This window comes from Procambarus clarkii, chromosome 87 (genome assembly GCF_040958095.1).
Source record: "Procambarus clarkii isolate CNS0578487 chromosome 87, FALCON_Pclarkii_2.0, whole genome shotgun sequence".
NCBI lineage: Eukaryota > Metazoa > Arthropoda > Malacostraca > Decapoda > Cambaridae > Procambarus > Procambarus clarkii.
This window is the reverse complement of record NC_091236.1, coordinates 5,387,212-5,407,662: the sequence shown is the minus strand read 5'-3', so window position 1 is coordinate 5,407,662 and position 20,451 is coordinate 5,387,212. Positions and strand designations below refer to the sequence as shown.

Below are 20,451 nucleotides of genomic sequence, written 5' to 3'. Positions count from 1 at the left end.
GTACACTACGGAGCACAGTGTGGCCACACGGTACACTACGGAGCACAGTGTGGCCACACGGTACACTACGGAGCACAGTGTGGCCACACGGTACACTACGGAGCACAGTGTGGCCACACGGTACACTACGGAGCACAGTGTGGCCACACGGTACACTACGGAGCACAGTGTGGCCACACGGTACACTACGGAGCACAGTGTGGCCACACGGTACACTACGGTACATTATTTAACACGGGTGGTACACGCACAAGGGGACACAGGTGGAAACTGAGTAACCAAATGAGTCAGAGACTCATTTGAAAGAACTTTTTCAGTGTCAGAGTAGTTAGTAAATGGAACGCATTAGGCAGTGATGTGGTGGAGGCTGAGAGTCCAGTAGGCTCCGGAATCTCTTCCCCAGTTGACTGCCAGTTGAGAGGCGGGATTAAAGAGCCGGAGCTCAACCCCCGCAAGGACAATTAGGGCAGTACTCGCGCACACGCGCACACACACACGTGTACACGAAGAGAGCGCAGGACGGCGGTCCTCTTGCCTCTCTCTCCTGCGACACACTGACTCCCTTTCTCATCTGGCTGCCGCCGTTCCCCCGCCCTCCCTCCCACCCAGGAGAGGAAGGGAGGGAGGGAAGGTCTTACTCTCCCTTTCCTCCTTCCACCCAGGAGAGAGAGAGAGAGGGAAGGTCGTACTCTCCCTTTCCTCCCTCCCTCACCCTCCCGCTTGGTGTGGTAGTGAAGGGGATACTTACCAACTAGAGAGGATGAACAAAGAACTTTGAAAGTTTACGTAAGCGAAAATTCAGGTTAGTTCTGTCGTTTTGGAGCGCTTATTACATCAGCCTTTCATGCTTGTTAACTCTCCACATTTTGTTGGTCCAATCATGTAGTGAACAATTATTCTAAAACATAGGCTAGACTCTTATATAAGCCACAGTGATGTATATATTTAGCGTAGGGGCAGCTAGCTGGTGGAATGAATTGGGAGAACAACAACTGGGGCGGCGGCGGCAGCTACTGTCGTGATGTATTACTTATTTTACTATCAGTTCCGCTCCCTGGATAGGCACACATGAGCCCTACCTGCCCTGCATAACGTCTAGGATTCAGGTAGGACTGAACATGTCTAAAACACTCAGAGTATCTTAGTTGTAGGATATATTTCATTTTTAAAACGAAGCCTCTTGCGTTGTGTGAGGACTTCGTCCATACGTGACCCGACTTGTCGCGGCCTGTGCTTGCTGAGAGACGTGTGGCATGCTAGCACTGACCTACAAATATCAGCCAATTAGAGCGATACCAAATGACTCTTCGCGTACTCTCATTGGTCGAGGCCAGCACTTGACAGCTAGCTGGCCTGGTCGCGGGTGTCCTGGCAGCGAACAATTCTCTATAGCAACATCGTTGGGAGGAGAGGACAGTTGAGGCGCACCAGAGTCCAATTCATTAATTACTTGATTATGAAGATTTTCTTACAGAGCAATTCTTGACATGTAGCGACCACATCCAGTCCAATGTGACAATGTGTATTAAATTATGTAACTAGCTCATCAAGATTGTAACTTGCTTAGCTAAATGAATTGTGGGGTTTAGTCCCTGAGCCCATTATGTGCCTCTGTAACCCCTTCCACTACTGCCCACAAGATGGGTATGGGGTGCATAATAATAAACTGAACTAACACATCGACCAGTCCCCCCCCCCCCCTTCTCCTGTGCGTGTACTCACATAGTTGTGCTTGCAGAGTCCAGCATCTTGTCTTAAGCTCCTGCCTTGCCACCACCGTTAGTTCAGTGCAGTGACTTTTTCACTCGTTTTTCCTATGTTTACACTTAAAGGTTACTTACTTATTCATCTGTTCCGTAATTTAAACATCTCTTCTATATCTAGTTTATCAACCCCCCCCCCTTGGTATCTTGTACGTCTTTTCTTGTCTGTCCTATTCCTTCTTTCCTCCACTATAGTGACGTCCAGTTCCCTCAGTCTTCCCTCCCTTTAGCTTAGGAACTAGCTTTGTTACATATTTTTTAACCTTTTCTAGTTTTGTTTCTTTAGTCACAGGTTCCCTGCCGGGGCAGCATACTCTGTAATATAGGTCTCACAAAGGATGTATACAACGCTCTGAAGGGATCTGTGTCCAGGCTGCTGAAGGATAACCGGACGTTTACCAGTATGACATATGCTGCCCTCGTTATTCGTTGATGTGTCCTTCTAGTGTTAGATCTCCAGTTATATCCACTCCAAAGTCTTTCTCTTTTCCAAAAGTTAGACGTTGCCTTTCCTTCGTCCTGTACTGTATTTGAGGTGTTCTTGCTTCAATTACTATCTTCATAATCTTGCATTTATCAGGGTTAAGGTCTAGTAGCTATTTCTCAGACCGTCTCTGAGATAGTTCCGTTCATCTTGTAATGTTTTGTGGTCCTCTTCAGTTATAGTTTGTCTCGTTAGCTTAGTATCGTCAGCAAACATGGTTATGAATGAGCTTATTTCCTCTGTTAATTAAATACATAGAGGATCGTTTACATATATTACGAACAGGATAGACCCTAATACCGACCCTTGAGGTACTCCACTCACTACCTTCTTCCAGTCTCATAGTTATCCTCTTACTATGACTCTTTGTCTTCTTCCTGAAAGGTACTCCTTCACCCACTTTAATGCTTTTCCCGAAACACCAGCCTCTTGTTTTAGTTATATAGGACTAGCTTGTGAGGAACTGTGTCAAAAGCTTTCTGGCATCCCAGGTAAATGCAGTCTGCAGTGTGTGTGTGCGTACTCACCTATTTGTGCCTGCAGGACCGAGCATTGGCTCTTGGATACCGCCTTTCTAACCACCGATTGTTTAAAGCAATGACTCCTGTCCTCTTTCTCTATTATATCTAGTTTTATAATTATGATTAGTGTTTGCTTTCACAACCTGCTCCCTTAGTTCGTTCCATTTTTCCACTACTCTCACGCTAAAAGAAAACGTTCTAACATCTCTATGACGCATCTGAGTTCCCAGCTGCCACCCATGTCCCCATGTTCTGTTGGTATTCAGTGTGAACATTTCGTCTATTTCCACTCTGTCAATCCCCTTAAGTATTTTATTTGTTTCTATCATATCTTCCCGCTCACTCCTTTTTTCTAGCGTCGTCAGGCTCAGTTCCTTCAGTCGCTCTAAATACCCCAGGCCTCCCAACTCTGGGACGAGCCTCGTCACATATTTCTAAATCTTTTCCAGTTTCCGTATGTTTCTTCAGGTGGGGACTCCATGCTGGTGCGGCATACTCTAAGACTGGTCTCACGTAGGCAGTGTAAAGCGCTGTGTTGTTGTTGTTATAGATTCAGCTACTCGGAACAAGTTCCAAGTAGCACGGGCTATGGTGAGCCCGTAGTGGACTTACCTGGCACAAGAGCGGGGCAAGTAGCACGGGCTATGGTGAGCCCGTAGTGGACTTACCTGGCACAGGAGCGGTGTGTAAAGCGCTCTCAACGCCTCCTTACTTAGGTTTCTGGAGTAAGGTGTTCACAGACACAAGCGTGCGTGTGCGCTCACCTATTTGTGCCTGCAGGATCGGGCTCTAGCCCTTGGACCCCACTTTTCTAGCCGCAGGCAATGACTCCTGACCAATTTTCCAGTCATACTTGCTTTTAAAGTTGTGGATTGAGTTTGCTTCGAGAACCTGCTCCTTTAGGCCATTCCATTTACTCACTATCTTTACGATAAACGAAAACTTTCTAATATCTCTATGACACATCTGAGTCTCAAGCCTCCATCCGTGCCCCCTTGTTATATTGGTATTTATTGTAAACATTTCCTCTTTTTTCCACCCCTGTCAATCCTCCTAAATACTTTATACGTCCGTATCATGTCCCCCCCCCCTTCTCCCTCCTCATTTCTAGCATCGTCAGATTCAGTTCCTTCAGCCCCTCTTCATACCTCATCCCTCCCAAGTCTGGGACGAGTCTCGTTGCAAACTTCTGTACCTTATCGAACATTCTTATGTTTATTTTATTAGATGTTGTCTCCAGGATGGGGCGGCGTGCTCCTAGACTGGCCGCACACAAGCGCTATACAGTGATGTAAAAACCTCCTTATTCAGGTTTCTGTAGGATGTTCTCACTTTTGCCAGCGTACAGTATGCAGCTGAAGTTGTTCTGTTTATAAGACACACTGGAGATAGATGTGTGTGTGTAATTACCTAAGTGTAGTTACAGGATGAGAGCTACGCTAGTGGTGTCCCGTCTTCCCAGCACTCTTTGTCATATAACGCTTTGAAACTAGTGACGGTCTTGGCCTCCACCACCTTCTCACCTAACTTGTTCCAACCGTCTACCACTCTGTTTGCGAAAGTGAATTTTCGCAAAAGTGTGTGTGTGTGTGTGTACTCACCTATTTGTACTCACCTATTTGTGCTTGCAAGATCGAGCATTGACTCTTGGATCCCGCCTTTCCAGCCATCGGTTGTTTACAGCAATGACTCCTGTCCCATTTCCCTATCATACCTAATTTTAAAAGTATGAATAGCGTTTGCTTCCACAACCTGTTCCCCAAGTGCATTCCATTTTTCCACTAGTCTCACGCTAAAAGAAAACTTCCTAACATCTCTGTGACTCATCTGAGTTTCCACCCATGTCCCCTCGTTCTGTTATTATTACGTGTGAACATTTCATCTATTTCCACTTAGTCAATTCCCCTGAGTATTTTATATGTACCTATCATATCTCCTCTCTCCCTTCTTGTCTCTAGTGTAGTAAGGTTCAGTTCCTTCAGACGCTCTTCATATCCCATCCCTCGTAACTCTGGGACAAGCCTCGTCGCAAACCTCTGAACCTTTTCGCGGCATACTCTAAGACTGGTGTGTGTTTACTAGTTGTGTTTACTAGTTGTGTTTTTGCGGGGGTTGAGCTTTGCTCTTTCGGCCCGCCTCTCAACTGTCAATCAACCGTTTACTAACTACTTTTTTTTTTTTTTTTCTCCACACCACACACACACACCCCAGGAAGCAGCCCGTGACAGCTGACTAACTCCCAGGTACCTATTTACTGCTAGGTAACAGGGGCACTTAGGGTGAAAGAAACTTTGCCCATTTGTTTCTGCCTCGTGCGGGAATCGAACCCGCGCCACAGAATTACGAGTCCTGCGCGCTATCCACCAGGCTACAAGGCCCCCTCGTAGCCTCGTGTGTGTGTGTGTGTGTGTGTGTGTGTGTGTGTGTGTGTGTGTGTGTGTGTGTGTGTGTGTGTGTGTGTGTGTGTGTGTGTGTGTGTGTGTGTGTGTGTACTCACCTAGTTGTGTCTGCAGGATCGAGCATTGACTTTTGGATCCCGCCTTTTGAGCATCGGTTGTTTACAGCAATGACTCCGGTCCTATTTCCCTATCATACCTGGTTTTAAAATTATGAATAGTATTTGTTTCCACAACCTGTTCCCTAAGTGCATTCCATTTCCCCACTACTCTCACGCTAAAAGAAAAGTGTGTGTGTATTCACCTAGTTGTGCTTGCGGGGGTTGAGCTCTGCTCTTTCGGCCCGCCTCTTAACTGTCAATCAACTGTTTTTATTACTATTACTACTAATTTCCCCCCCCCCACACCACACACACACACCCCAGGAAGCAGCCCCTGGCAGCTGACTATCTCCCAGGTACTTATTTACTGCTAGGTAACAGGGGCATAGGGTGAAAGAAACTCTGCCCATCGTATCTCGCCGGCGCCTGGGATCGAACCCGGAATCACTGGATGACGTGCCCAGTGTGCTGTCGGCTCGGCCGGCCGGCTCCCTGTGTGTGTACTCACCTAATTGTACTCACCTAATTGTGCTTGCGGGGGTTGAGCTTTGGCTCTTTGGTCCCGCCTCTCAACTGTCAATCAACTGGTGTACAGTGTGTGTGTGTGTGTGTGTGTGTGTGTGTACGGACGCGCGAGTGCGCTCTCACGCAGTGTGTGCCGATGTACGGGCATACATGCATGTACGCGCGCATGAGTGCGTCAGGCGCCACCAACTGGCACACTTTCCCTGCCTCAGTTTGAAAGTAAGATGGCGACGTTATAAGACCATATTGTGGTCTTATGTTGATCTGTGTACTGTGGTCATGGACTCGCCTAATTGTACTCACCTAATTATGCTTGCGGGGATTGAGCTCTGGCTCTTTGGTCTCGCCTCTCAACTGGTGTACAGATTCCTGAGCCTACTGGGCTCTATCATATCTACACTTGAAACTGTGTATGGAGTCAGCCTCCACCACATCACTGCCTAATGTGTTCCATTTATTAACTTCTCTGACACTGAAAAAGTTCTTTCTAATGTCTCTGTGGCTCATTTAGGTACTCAGCTTCCACCTGTGTCCCCTTGTTCGTGTACCACCCGTGTTAAATAATCCATCCTTGTCCACCCTGTCAATTCCCCTGAGAATGTTGTATGTGGTGATCATGTCTTCCTCTTCTGTCTTCCAGCGACGTGAGGTGCAGTTCACGAAGTCTGTCCTCATGACTGTCCTCATAACTCATAACATATTCATAACAAGTCATAGTCATATTCACAGCAAGGAGTCTGTCCTCATAACATGATGTGGTGTGGTGTGGGGGATGGTTAGTGGTGTGGTGGTGTTGTGGTGTGAGGAGGATGGTTAGTGGTGGTGTGGTGTGGGGAGGATGGTTAGTGGTGGTGGTGTGGTGTGGGGAGGATGGTTAGTGGTGGTGTGGTGTGGGGAGGATGGTTAGTGGTGGTGTGGTGGTGGTGTGGTGTGGGGAGGATGGTTAGTGGTGGTGTGGTGGTGGTGTGGTGTGTGGGATGGTCAGTACCCACCTGGTGTGGTGGTGGTGTGGTGTGTGGGATGGTCAGTACCCACCTGGTGTGGTGGTGGTGTGGTGTGTGGGATGGTCAGTACCCACCTGGTGTGGTGGTGGTGTGGTGTGTGGGATGGTCAGTACCCACCTGGTGTGGTGGTGGTGTGGTGTGTGGGATGGTCACTACCCACCTGGTGTGGTGGTGGTGTGGTGTGTGGGATGGTCAGTACCCACCTGGTGTGGTGGTGGTGGTGTTGGTACAGCGGACGGGTTAGAGGCTGGAAGTAGTGCCCTTCACCTCAAGGCCGAAAGTGTGTGTGTGTGTATCTCTGTCTGTCTGTCTGTGTCTGTCTGTCTCTCTCTGTCTCTCTCACTGTCTCTCTCTGTCTCTCTCTTTCTCTCTCTCTGTCTCTCTCTCTGTCTCTCTCTCTCTGTCTCTCTCTCTCTGTCTCTCTCTCTCTGTCTCTCTCTCTCTGTCTCTCTCTCTCTGTCTCTCTCTCTCTGTCTCTCTCTCTCTCTGTCTCTCTCTCTCTCTGTCTCTCTCTCTCTCTCTCTCTCTCTCTCTCTCTCTCTCTCTCTCTCTCTCTCTCTCTCTCTCTCTCTCTCTCTCTCTCTCTCTCTCTCTCTCTTTCTCTCTCTTTCTCTTTCTCTCTCTCTTTCTTTCTTTCTTTCTTTCTTTCTTTCTTTCTCTCTCTTTCTTTCTTTCTTTCTTTCTTTCTTTCTTTCTTTCTTTCTTTCTTTCTTTCTTTCTTTCTTTCTTTCTTTCTTTCTTTCTTTCTTTCTTTCTTTCTTTCTTTCTTTCCCCCCCGCCCTTCCAGGCTTGACTTGTGAGAGTTTGGTCCACTAGGCTGTTGCTTGGAGCGGCCCGCAGGCACATACCCACCACAGCCCGGTTGGTCCGGCACTCCTTAAATAACACAATCCAGTTTCCTCTTGAAGATGTCTACGGTTGTTCCGGCAATATTTCTTATGCTTGCTGGGAGGACGTTGAACAACCGCGGACCTCTGATGTTTATACAGTGTTCTCTGATTGTGCCTATGGCACCTCTGCACTTCATTGGTTCTATTTTGCATTTCTTCCATATCGTTCACTCCAGTACGTTGTTATTTTACTGTGTAGATTTTGGACCTGAAATCACCAATACCCACCTGCTGCGTCATCAAGACTGCAGCCATTCCAGCAGTGTTGGAGGAGAGGTCAAGAAATGGAAAGCACGTAGCAGTACTCAAGAATTTCGCCGGAAGATTAATGATTACGTCATCTGAAGTAACAAGAAAGCGGAAGTAAGGCGGTCACAGGTGGAAGGCACGGTTTCCCTACAGAGTACCGGGACTCGCCAATAGAAGGTCGCAAAATTGTCTCCTTTGGCCTAAAGTCGGCGGTACGAGGGTATACACAGTTGGTGTTTACGGCCTAGTAACCTGGTGACATCAAGAAACGCCTGAGATGACGTGAGCAATGATGGAAGACGAGATTCACCTGTTCTGCAAACAAGCAACCCGCCTCTACGACCTTCTGACACCACTCCTGCTAAGAGACACCGTTGGTACATCCAGTTCTGCTCTGCTGTGGTCATCTGCGCCGTCAAGTTTAACATCAAGACTGCCGTGTGAACTGTGATTGATATGAAGGCGTGTGGACTGTCGAGAGCAAGATTAATGGCCGAAGTAACAGTATTCTACAGCTGTCACTTGGCACTCAGCTCTACTACACTCTGTCGTCATTCAGGAGTACCGGATGGGAGTACAAGAGGACCAGGTATTGATGTCTACACATGGGGAGAAGCAAGATCGACACCGTCATCGTCAGCGACTACATTCAGCATCCAGCAGCATCGATTTTTTCTTTTCGATTACTCAATATGAACAATTGATACAAACAACAAAGTTGGCTCTGAACATCTGTGTAAAGAACATCTGGACACTTTTGTTTAAATGTTGAAAAACAGAGTTAGAATCAATTCTTTATAAATGTTGAAAAACAGATTTAAAATAATCCTGGTATAATATATGAATTTTACTCTATAAATTGGTCAGTAATCAAAATCGAAGACCCTGTGTAATTGTCTCAGCCCAGAACAAACGGTTATGGAAAATTATGTTGTGCTATTTTTTTCAGAATGTTTGAACACAGGAGAGGCGGACCAATATAAACATTGACACTTCTAGTGAGTGAGAACACTTGGCTGTACAGTCAGCTGAAACCTGTGATATAGTATAGGAATTTTTTTTTTATATTTTTAGATACATGTAATAAACATTAGGTGTGTTCCTTAACATGTCAAGGTTGACATTGATGGGGAGTGGTTAGTACACGGATGTGAGCTTGTTAGTTCCGTAGTACGCTCCCGGATGACAAAGTTCAGTCTGAACTTATAACTTTAATGTTTGTTTGAGCACGGTGTGGCCGGCTCTAGAGGACACATGGACTTGGCTAGTGAAGAGCCAAGAGAGTTTAATAGCTAGTTTTTGATGGTAGAGTAGGGACATGTTATTTAGCTATGTCAGTAAGGATAGGATGTATGTTTCCTGATATTGGAGGATTGCTGTCAGTTGACAGCTGAAAAATTTATGAAATATGAACATGTTCATTATGATGTTGGACTATTATTTGTCAAATTTTATTAGTTAGGTTAGCTTTTGTTTGTGGCATGAGTTGAATTGTGGGTTTGGATACTAAACCTCGTGAATTTTAACAAATTAACAAGGTTTACTAAGTGCTTGTGCGGGGGGGTTGTAACAAACTAGGCTGTTGTAAGAATTATTCCAGAAGGTAGAGAAGTAGAGAGAGAGGACTCAAACCCGTGTTACAATGACCCTCCAGTATTTTTCATGTGTATATTATTGATCTCTCTCGTCTTCCCGTGAGTACATCTGATGAGTTTTGAGACGATCCCAATAATTTAGGTGCTTTATTGCGTCTATGCGTGCCGTATATGTTCTCTGTATTCCCCTCTATTTCAGCAATCTCTCCTGCTCTGAAGGGGGGAAGTGAGTACTGAGCAGTACTCAAGACGGGACAACACAAGTGACTTGAAGAGTACAACCATTGTGATGGGATCCCTGGATTTGATTTCGTAATCCATCCGATCAGTAGCATGTAAATCCTTGACATGCTGTTTTCCTACTATGGGCACATTTGATGGTGTTTTGTACCCTGTATTATGTTTAAGGTCCTCATTTCTTAAGGTCGTCTACAACCAGTAGCCACACCCACTGATAGTGGGTGTGGCTACTGTTACTGGTGGTGGGTGTGGCTACTGGTACTGGTGCTGGGTGTGGCTACTGTTACTGGTGGTGGGTGTGGCTACTGGTACTGGTGCTGGGTGTGGCTACTGTTACTGGTGGTGGGTGTGGCTACTGGTACTGGTGGTGGGTGTGGCTACTGTTACTGGTGGTGGGTGTGGCTACTGGTACTGGTGGTGGGTGTGGCTACTGTTACTGGTGGTGGGTGTGGCTACTGGTACTGGTGGTGGGTGTGGCTACTGTTACTGGTGGTGGGTGTGGCTACTGGTACTGGTGGTGGGTGTGGCTACTGTTACTGGTGGTGGGTGTGGCTACTGGTAATGGTGGTGGTGGTGGTGGGTGTGGCTACTGGTACTGGTGGTGGGTGTGGCTACTGTTACTGGTGGTGGGTGTGGCTACTGGTACTGGTGGTGGGTGTGGCTACTGTTACTGGTGGTGGGTGTGGCTACTGGTGGTGGGTGTGGCTACTGTTACTGGTGGTGGGTGTGGCTACTGGTACTGGTGGTGGGTGTGGCTACTGTTACTGGTGGTGGGTGTGGCTACTGGTAATGGTGGTGGTGGTGGTGGGTGTGGCTACTGGTACTGGTGGTGGGTGTGGCTACTGGTACTGGTGGTGGTGGTGGTGGGTGTGGCTACTGGTACTGGTGGTGGTGGTGGTGGGTGTGGCTACTGGTACTGGTGGTGGTGGTGGTGGGTGTGGCTACTGGTACTGGTGGTGGGTGTGGCTACTGTTACTGCTGACAGTCTTAGTGTCAACGCTAACATTTACCTACAGTACTCAACACCGGCTCTGTGTTAACCAACCACTTTTCTTCTGTTCTAGATATCAGTAAACAGTTTTGCATTTAAAGAACTTTTGCGAAAATTGTAAACGTTTTTCTGACGAAATAAATTAGCATATTTGAACTTGAAGAATGAACTTGATGGTACAGTAACTTTAAGGATGAACTTGATGGTACAGGAACTTGAAGGATGAAGTTGATGGTACAGGAACTTGAAGGATGAACTTGATGGTACAGGAACTTGAAGGATGAACTTGATGGTACAGGAACTCTTAAGAGTTGCATCCAGTGAGAGTGGGCCCCGGGCACCTAGTCACGCTGCTACGTACACTTGTGGGTGGAGGCTTATCCTCTTACTGTAGCTGATCACTTGAGTAATGTTGAGGTGTGGCGGGAGGCTGTCAAGGGAGAGAAAGTGGTTTGTTACGTCACGTGAGGCTGGGTGAGGCGGCGTCTGTATGTGTGCGCGCGCACCCAACACACACACACACACACACACACCCACCCACACAACACATACATACATACACACACATCCATCACCCTCCCATGTGCAAGGCAGATTATGTCTGGATGCGTTTCACTTTCCTCCCACGCACGCACGCACACACCTGTTTTTACTCTCCGTGAAACTCCGTCATGGTTTTTGGCGTGAGTTTGGCGGGCAGGCGACGTCGTGTTGGGGAGCGAGCTTTACATATAGGTTGGTGTATGTAAGACTTGGGGTCTCTCCCCACCAACTCTCGCTTGACTTAAACATGGTGTTTGGAATTGCTTTTAACTCACGCAAGATTTCGCCAGAAAAAGCTTTACGGGCGCTGAATGGCTTAATGTAGAAAGTATTTATTGGAAAGTTTTATAATGCCTTCTGGACACTCTCACACAGAGATTTGTTTATATAAGCCCGTGCAGCTGTCGGCCGGCCGCCACACTAATGTTAGTTTAGTTCATTATTATGCACCCCATACCCATCTTGTGGGCGGTAGTGGAAAGGGTTACAGAGGTACATAATGGGCTCAGGAACTGAACCCCACAATTCATTTAGCTAAGCAAGTTACAATCTTGATGAGCTAGTTACAAAATTTAATACACATCGTCATATCAATAATGGGTTCGAGATCGACCACAAATACAGTTTCTAAATTAAGCAACTGACATATGTGGAGAGCTAGTGTCACAATTGATATGTTTGTCCTGCACACCGCCCCCCATCCAGTGGGCAGCGGTGGATAGGTTACAATCACTCAGTTACTACCTACAGTTAGCGAACTGTAGTCGCAGGTAAGACACTCGCCTGGCGTTCCGCGAGCGCTATGTCATGGGTTCGTATCCTGGCCGGGGAGGATTTACTGGGCGCAATTCCTTAACTGTAGCCTCTGTTTAACGCAACAGTAAAATGTGTACTTGGATGAAAAAACGATTCTTCGCGGCAGGGGATCGTATTCCAGGGACCATAGGATTAAGGACTTGCCCGAAACGCTACGCGTACTAGTGGCTGTACAAGAATGTAACAACTCTTGTATATATCTCAAAAAAAAAAAAAAAAAAAAAAAAAAAAAAAAAAAAAAAAAAAAAAAAAAAAAAAAAAACTGGGGATATTTGGCTAAAATTTCTGGTAGCAGATCATTTTGAATGAAATATTTACACATCGCTGGAACATTGGTTATATAATTGTCTCTGAATTCACGTATCTTTTTGCACTCCATCACATAGTGACGGAGGGTGTGCGAATAATTTTGCTGACACAGTTTACATTTGGTCAGGTCTATATCAGCAGGTAATGAGAATTCCCAGAGATACTTGTAACTGAGTCTAAGCCGAGCAGCAGTAACATCTAGAAGTCTGCTGATTTGATTGGATGATCCATATATGTGTGGCTCCTCTTGCATGATAGTATGATAGATGGAATTACTGGTGTCAATTTCACTTTGCCTCAAATCTACAAGATCTTGTTGAAGTTCTCGGTGTACTGCTGCTCTCAGATTGCTCATTGACAATCCAAGGTTACACTCAACGGCTCCTTTAAAGGCAGATTCTTTGGCTAACTTATCAGCTCTATCATGCATTCGGAGGCCAACTTGAAATGGACTCTGTTACCATCATTAATAATTTTGTTGTATTTGTGTCTAGCTTCAGATACGAGCATGTTACAGTTATATCTTTAAGAGTTGGAGCTATTAAGGATGATAAAGAGTCACTTACATATAATTAATGTATCAAGTTTGTTGACTTTGTTTAGATCTGGTCTTTACGAACAATGAAGACATTATCAGAGACATTACGATATCAGATACCACATACTCAGATCACAAGCTCATTGAAGTGCAAACGACCATCAATACTCAGAATAGACCTAAAACGTTGATCAAGCGAGAGGGGCTATTCAGTAAATTCAATTTTAATAATAAAAGGATAGACTGGGAGATAATAAACAGGGAACTTACAAACATTCCATGGGAAACTGTTCTAAGTAATACAAGTCCTACAGAAGGAATAGAAAAACTGACTTCGGAAGCGTATCAAGTCTGTCTGAAACATGTTCCTTTGAGGAAAGCCAGAAAGAGATCCAACGTAGAAAGAGAACGCAGACGACACTATAAACGCAGGAAAAAAATAACGGAACTGCTTATGCAGACACGAATTTCCCGTCAAAGAAGGAATAAGTTAAACAATAAATAAAATAAAGATAATAACAGGTAGCCACACAGTCAGTAAAGATGCTATCTCCCTCCATCCCTCAGCATTACTCCTCTCACAGTGCTAATTATCACAACAATCCTGCTATTATCACAATCCTGGTCATTTTTATCACAATCAGGGGTCATCTGTAATACTGTCATCGCTAAATAATAGCAGTTACATATTTATTTTGACATTTTTAGGCGATGCTGTGGTCACAAGCTGAACAGCAATGCCGTTAGTTCATGCTGCGTGTGCCAGCCTTGGTTGCACCCACAGTATTGTGGCTCTCACACCTGAGAATATTGCCCATGATTTTGTTTAAACATGGCATCTGTTTACAAGAGCCCTGAGGAAGCTAAAGCGAACCCCGTGTAGCCGCGGGCAATTTGAATCGTGCCTGGCACCCTATGGCGTATATATACACCATGCGCACAGTGGGAGATGTTACTCATGGCGTATATATACACCATGCCTAGTTTAAGGGGAAAATAAAAAAAATGAAGTTTTGAAAAACAGAACAATGTCAAAAAAGTTCGTTCAGTGGTCACCAGGTAGGCTGCTCCATGTTTCTAAACTAAAAAAAAATAAACGAAAAATAAAAGAAAACGGTTGAAAAAATTTGAAAAATGGACAAATGCCATTAAGGTTTGTTCAGTGTTTGTCGGGTAGGCTGCTCCATTATAGCAATCTTTCTTTGTTTCAAATGTGTTCCTTTTGTTTTGTATTTTTCATTTATGACTCAATAATGGAGCAGCCCACCCGACAAACACTGAATGAACCTTTATGACATTTGTCTGTTTTTCAAATTTTTTCAACCCTTTTTTTTTTTTAAGAAACATGAAGCAGCCTACCTGGCAACCACCAAATGAACCTTTTTGACATTTGTTCTGTTTTTCAAAAAATTTCATTTTTTTTTATTTTCATTTTTTTATTTAAGAAACATGGAGCAGCCTACCTGCCAAACACCGAACGAACCTTTTTAACATTTGTTGTATTTTAAACAATTTCATTTCTTTTGTTCTACAAAAAAGTCATTGCTTTGCAACATCTCAGCAGGCACCCCTTTATATCCCAGCATCATTAGCATCTTTAAACAAAAACAACATAATTTATTTGCATTGTCGGAGGCGTTCGAGAGTGTGCAAGAAACAGCGCGACCCCACCATGTGGTGTCGTCGTTATTCAAACAAGCGGTCGCCATACGAAACGATTTTTCGGCGATTGGGCCAGTCGTTACCCAAAATGCTCGCCATTTGAGGCGATTGTTATTCAAGGTACCACTGTATATACATTTTTCTTCTGGCCTCCATAGCCAGAAGTTCATATAGTTCAGTGATTTATTGAACAATCAACCACAGAAAGTGATAGATTATTGTATGAGGAGTGATGCCTAGTCTCAAATGTGACCTGTGCACATTATACCCATTGTGTGGGCAGTGGTGAATGTTGTTGCAAGTACTTAACTGTTTTGCACTTGCTGGGTGAATTTCCTGGTTGTGAAAGTAATCAAAACTTTTTTATTCATCAATTGGAGGATATTAACTGTTAGTGTTTGGTGCAGTGCTGCGTTGTCGACGGTGGCGGCAGAGGAACGGAAAGTAGCAGGGGAGGAGAGACGGAGCCAGCGGCTGGAGCAGGACCTGGCTGCCACCACCCTCGCCAGGGATGTAGCCAACAAGGAGATCAGGTCAGGCTCACTATACAGTACTGCCACTCTTCCTAGCTTCCTTCACCAAACTTACTTGCTTCACCCAGTTACATTACATACAGTGTGTGTGTGTGTAATTTTTTAACCATTTAGTTTTGTTCATTTATTATGCACCACATGGCAGCCTGTCCTCATAAATAAAGGCCAAAGTCCATTCCATGCACCTGCCGAACCCTCTGTTTATGAATGAAAAACGGTTCACACACGACTCACAACTGATGATGTCTGAGCACTTCAGGAACAAGTAATTACCAAAGTATAATTACCCAAGTGTAGTTACAGGATGAGAGCTATGCTCGTGATGTCCCGTCTTCCCAGTACTCTTTGTCATATAACGCTTTGAAACTACAGACGGGTTTGGCCTCCTCCACCTTCTCACCCAACTTTTTCCAACCGTCTACCACTCTGTTTGCGAAAGTGAATTTTCTTATATTTCTTCGGCATCTTTGTTTAGTTAATTTAAATCTATGACCTCTTGTTCTTGAAGTGCCAGGTCTCAGGAAATCTTCCCTATCAATTTTTTTGATTCCTGTTACTATTTTGTTCATAGTGATCATATTGCCTCTTTTTCTTCTATCTTCTAGTTTTGGCATATTTAGTGCCTCTAACATCTCCTCACAGCTCTTGCCCTTCAGTTCTGGGAGCCCTTGTAGCATCTCTGCACCTTTTCCTTTTTGTTAATATGCTTCTTAAGATATGGGCACCATACAACCACTCCATATTCCACCTTTGGTCTAACAAAAGTTGTGAACAATTTCTTTAGTGTTTTGCTATCCATGTATTTAAAAGCAATTCTGAAGTTAGAAAGTGTAGCATAGGCTCCCCACACAATGTTCTTAATGCGATCCTCAGGTGATAGTTTTCTATCTAGAACCACCCCTAGATATCTTTCTTTATCAGAATTATTTAAAGATTTCTCACATAATTTATAGGTTGTGTGGGTCTATCTTTTCCTATTCCACATTCCATAACATGACATTTATTTACACTACAGTCTCCGTGGTGTAGTGGTAAGACACTCGCCTGGCGTTCCGCGAGCGCTATGTCATGGGTTCGTATCCTGGCCGGGGAGGATTTACTGGGCGCAATTCCTTAACTGTAGCCTCTGTTTAACGCAACAGTAAAATGTGTACTTGGATGAAAAAACGATTCTTTGCGGCAGGGGATCGTATTCCAGGGACCATAGGATTAAGGACTTGCCCGAAACGCTACGCGTACTAGTGGCTGTACAAGAATGTAACAACTCTTGTATATATCAAAAAAAAAAAAAAAAAAAAAATTAAATTCTATTTGCCAAGTGGTGCTCCATATACTTATTTTGTCCAGGACTTCTTGAAGGACATGACAATCATCTAAGTTTCTTATCTTCCCTATTATATTAGCATCATCAGCAAACATGTTCATATAATTCTGTATTCCATCTGGTAGAGAGTTTATATAGACAATGAACATTACCAGTGCAAGAACTGAACCCTGTAGTAATCCACTTGTGACATTTCTCCAGTCCGATACATTGCCTCTGATTATTGCCCTCATTTTCCTATCAAAAAAATTTCATCCATGTTAGAAGCTTACCTGTCACCCTTCCAATATGTTCTAGTTTCCAGAACAACTTCTTATGTGGAACTCTGTCAAAAGCCTTTTAAATGTCCAGATAGATGCAGTCAACCCAACCATCTCTTTCCTGTAAAATCTTTGTAGCTCCATCATAGAAACTGAGTAAATTCATTACACAGGATCTTCCAAATCGAAAACCATTAAATCGGGCATATGACTTAGACAGCTGGAGACAAACACAGCAAACACATAGTGGAAGCTGCCCGAGACTTCGGAATGGCATTAGGTGGGGTTAGAATGGAGAGCAATATCGTAGAAGCAAACCCCGCATTGCTTAGGGCCGAAGGTGTCACATACCCCACAAACAGTATAATGAAAGCAGAACACATGAACACAAGACGACTCGTGGCATGGACGACGAACAACCCTCAAATTCGCACAAGACGACATCAGGTTCAGAGGGGATGTTCATAGGACCATTGAACCTGCAAGGGATTTCCAAGGCCTGAAGGATAAACCAAACAGAACATCCAGGCACTGGAATCACTGTGCCAGACCTAAAAGCAAGTGGACATAGCCTAGTTCACTGGGCTGTGAAGGCCGACCCCGGTGGGCCACCACAAGCAAAGAGTAAGCTCTAAGGGAGTGGCTCTTAAACACTCCAGAGAAGATAATTCTGGTAATACAAGGGCAATGCACAAGTTAAGTACATAATTTTGTACATAAAGGATGCAGGGAAACAAAACTTTATGGATAGTGAAGTATTTGTGAAGGAATTATTAGGTCTTGACAAGACTCATCTAAAATATCATCAATGTTATACAAGTAAGGAAAGCTGTTAAGTTCATTCGTATATTTGAAAGTAAATCCTTTAAAATTTAAACTATGTTCTGTGTTTAAACGGACTGATTGCATTACCTGAACTTGCTACCAATTTTAGTTTCAAAAGTTAAGACCATTTTAGGTTACACATGGGATCTTGGAAAATAATTAAAATAATTCACATATGAAATCTTGTTTTTCAGTATCCAAATTTACAGAACATCATTTACTTTACTGTCATTTAATCAGACAACTGCAGAAGGAATTGGCAAGCATGACTCAGGACTGCAAGAACCTGCAAGAGGATCTCGAAAAGTCTCGGGTGTCAAAGGATAATTTCAAGAAGAAGGCCCAAGAATATTGTCTCACTTTAGAGGAGTTGACCAGCATTCTCTCTTCCAAGGTCAGTGGTAGATGGTGTATAGTCCAGGTTCCTTAATTTAATCTTGCTCCAAATTCTCAAGCTCTGAATGGTCATCTTAAAAATGACTACCCATATACTGTATTATATCATGTTTACCCACATTTCTAGTATAATATGTGACTATTGTTAATCATTTTATTGCTATTGTAGTTACTGTTAACATATACAGTATGTATTTTTATATTCATGTCTTGCAATTCTTGCATCCATATCTCTCCTGCATTACTTCATAAAATGAAAAGGAACAAGAAAAACTGAGTTATGATAATGTGATAAGCACTGAGGAAGCAGAGTTATGTGTGATAAACAGTCTCCGTGGTGTAGTGGTAAGACACTCGCCTGGCGTTCCGCGAGCGCTATGTCATGGGTTCGTATCCTGGCCGGGGAGGATTTACTGGGCGCAATTCCTTAACTGTAGCCTCTGTTTAACGCAACAGTAAAATGTGTACTTGGATGAAAAAACGATTCTTCACGGCAGGGGATCGTATTCCAGGGACCTGCCCGAAACGCTACGCGTACTAGTGGCTGTACAAGAATGTAACAACTCTTGTATATATCTCAAAAAAAAAAAAAAAAAAAAAAAAAAAAAAAAAAAAAAAAAAAAACTTTCTGTTAGGAAGCTCAGCACCTGGTGGTGATCCTACATTCACAGTTTCAAGTGCTGGAGGAGCCAGAGTTCTTTGTGGCAAGGAGAGCTTGGCGGATCAGATCAACTTAACACTATCGTGCACGGCGCGTGAGCGCCGCAGACTTTGATGTCATGGTGCGGGCGAGCGTGCGGCGACACCTAAATGTTTATTCTGTACTCGTTTCAGCTTTCTTACCTTAATTCTCATGCTACGTTGTTCGTTTTGGTATCATTGTGTTGGCAATGGAATTGCCTACAAGTGTATATGCATATAATGTCCAAAAGCCTGGCATGACTTCCCACAGCAAAGCCTAAAGTTGGAAAAGTTACCCGTGAGCGCACAAAATCAGTAAAATGTGTATACTCGTTTCAGTTTTCTTACCTTAATTCTCGTGCTACGTCGTTCGTTTTGGTATCATTGTGTTCGCAATTAAATTCCCTGCAGGTGTATATGCATATAATGTCCAAAAGCCTGGCAAGACTCCCTGCAGCAAATCCCAAAGTTACCCATGAACGAGCACCAATTTGCACACCACAACCTAGTGTGCATACTCGTTCAGTTTGATAACATCAATTTTCGTGTTACGTCGCTCGTTATGGCATCAAATTGTTCAAAATATAAAGGCGCGCATTTTAAAACTAGTCTCATAATAATAGAGCAATAACTGGAATTTTAACAAATATTTTAATTTGGGACGCTCATCACAATTATTTATATCTTTCCAGTGTTCTGACATCAATTTTTGTGTTACGTCGCTCGTTTTGGTAACAAATTGTTTGCAATCTAAAGGCACGCATTTTAAAACTAGTCCCATCATAATAGCACAATAAATAGAATTTTAACAAATATTTTAAAATTTAAAATTTAGACCCAAAAACATATTTATACTCTTTCAAGTGTTCTGACATCAAGTTTCATGTTACATCTTTTACTTTGGTATCAAACTGTGCGCACTCTAAAGGCGCTTATATTGAAACTATCCCGAGGTTGATCAGATAAAAAATGAATTTTATACAAATATTTTTGGAGTGGATGCGAGTCCTGTCCACAGCTAGGACTCGAAGAGAAAAAAAGTGGGCGTGATCGGTGTCCAAAGCGAGCGATAGTGTTAAAACCTAAAAACCCAGAAAGCATAAGCACCAGAAAACAAGCCACTATTTTAAGAAAATTAGGAACCCTCAGGTAACTATGACATGATCATTGTTGCAGTGTAAGCTCCTTAACAGTATTGCACCTCACCATCACCAAGTGGCAGCCCAGGTCACCCGTAGTTTTATTACTTATATCTAGATTTTTGGGAGATCTCTGATCCCCGGTCTCTCTTTACTTCTTAGATTCTGATCCTAGCTCTCAGTATGCAAGAGTTGGTCTCAATGGCCTGATGCAGCTCTCAGGCTTGACTGAACCAGTGCTGTGCTTAGTTCAAGAAGCTACTTTGAGGGTCCATCCCAGAAATCATTATTAGATTTAGTGTTTAATGAGCTTTCAATCTTTGAATGGTGTCTTGCAGGATTCAGAGCAGTCAATGTTGAAGAAGCAGTATCTGAACCTGAATGAGGCAGTGTCATCGCTCAAGTCTCTCAATGCCTCCCTGGAGGAAAGCATTACATCACGAGAGCAGGAGATGACCAAGATGGAAGCTATGATGGCCAAGTTTAAAGAGGAGAGAGAGCAGCTTATTAGTCAGGTGCACATTTATTTTACTTCCATTAAGAAATAAATTACATTAAATAATTTAAGATATTTTTCCATCTGTGAATTCCACAAATTAATTTTACTGTACAATACTTTTGGGTAAACATGACCTTTTATCTTTGTGGCCTAGCCAAAAGTTTCTA

General features: G+C 43.8%; 3 protein-coding genes across 6 annotated transcripts in view; 1 reads left to right on the top strand and 2 right to left on the bottom strand.

Annotated features, from left to right (window-relative positions):
- The window catches only part of LOC123746997 (uncharacterized), a 28,285-nt gene extending 27,726 nt beyond the window's left edge, over positions 1–559 (bottom strand). Inside the window, exon 1 of one of the 2 annotated variants that reach the window (XM_045728911.2) lies at positions 496–559. The gene's annotated coding sequence lies outside the window, so the exon portion shown is untranslated. Of the gene's footprint in view, positions 1–473 lie in introns of both variants that reach the window. The other variant, XM_045728910.2, reaches the window with a different exon arrangement.
- The window catches only part of LOC123746995 (centrosomal protein of 135 kDa), a 145,061-nt gene that overhangs the window by 113,617 nt on the left and 10,993 nt on the right, over positions 1–20,451 (top strand). The window contains 3 exon segments of the mRNA XM_069317321.1: positions 15,035–15,160; positions 17,810–17,963; positions 20,124–20,300. Of these exon segments, the coding sequence (XP_069173422.1) occupies positions 15,035–15,160; positions 17,810–17,963; positions 20,124–20,300 (457 nt within the window).
- Positions 9,090–20,451, bottom strand: part of LOC123746998 (uncharacterized) — a 26,128-nt gene continuing 14,766 nt past the window's right edge. For 2 of the 3 annotated variants that reach the window (XR_011225614.1, XR_011225618.1), the window contains exon 4: positions 14,381–20,253. The gene's annotated coding sequence lies outside the window, so the exon portion shown is untranslated. Of the gene's footprint in view, positions 11,190–14,380; positions 20,254–20,451 lie in introns of those variants that run through there. The other variant, XR_011225619.1, reaches the window with a different exon arrangement.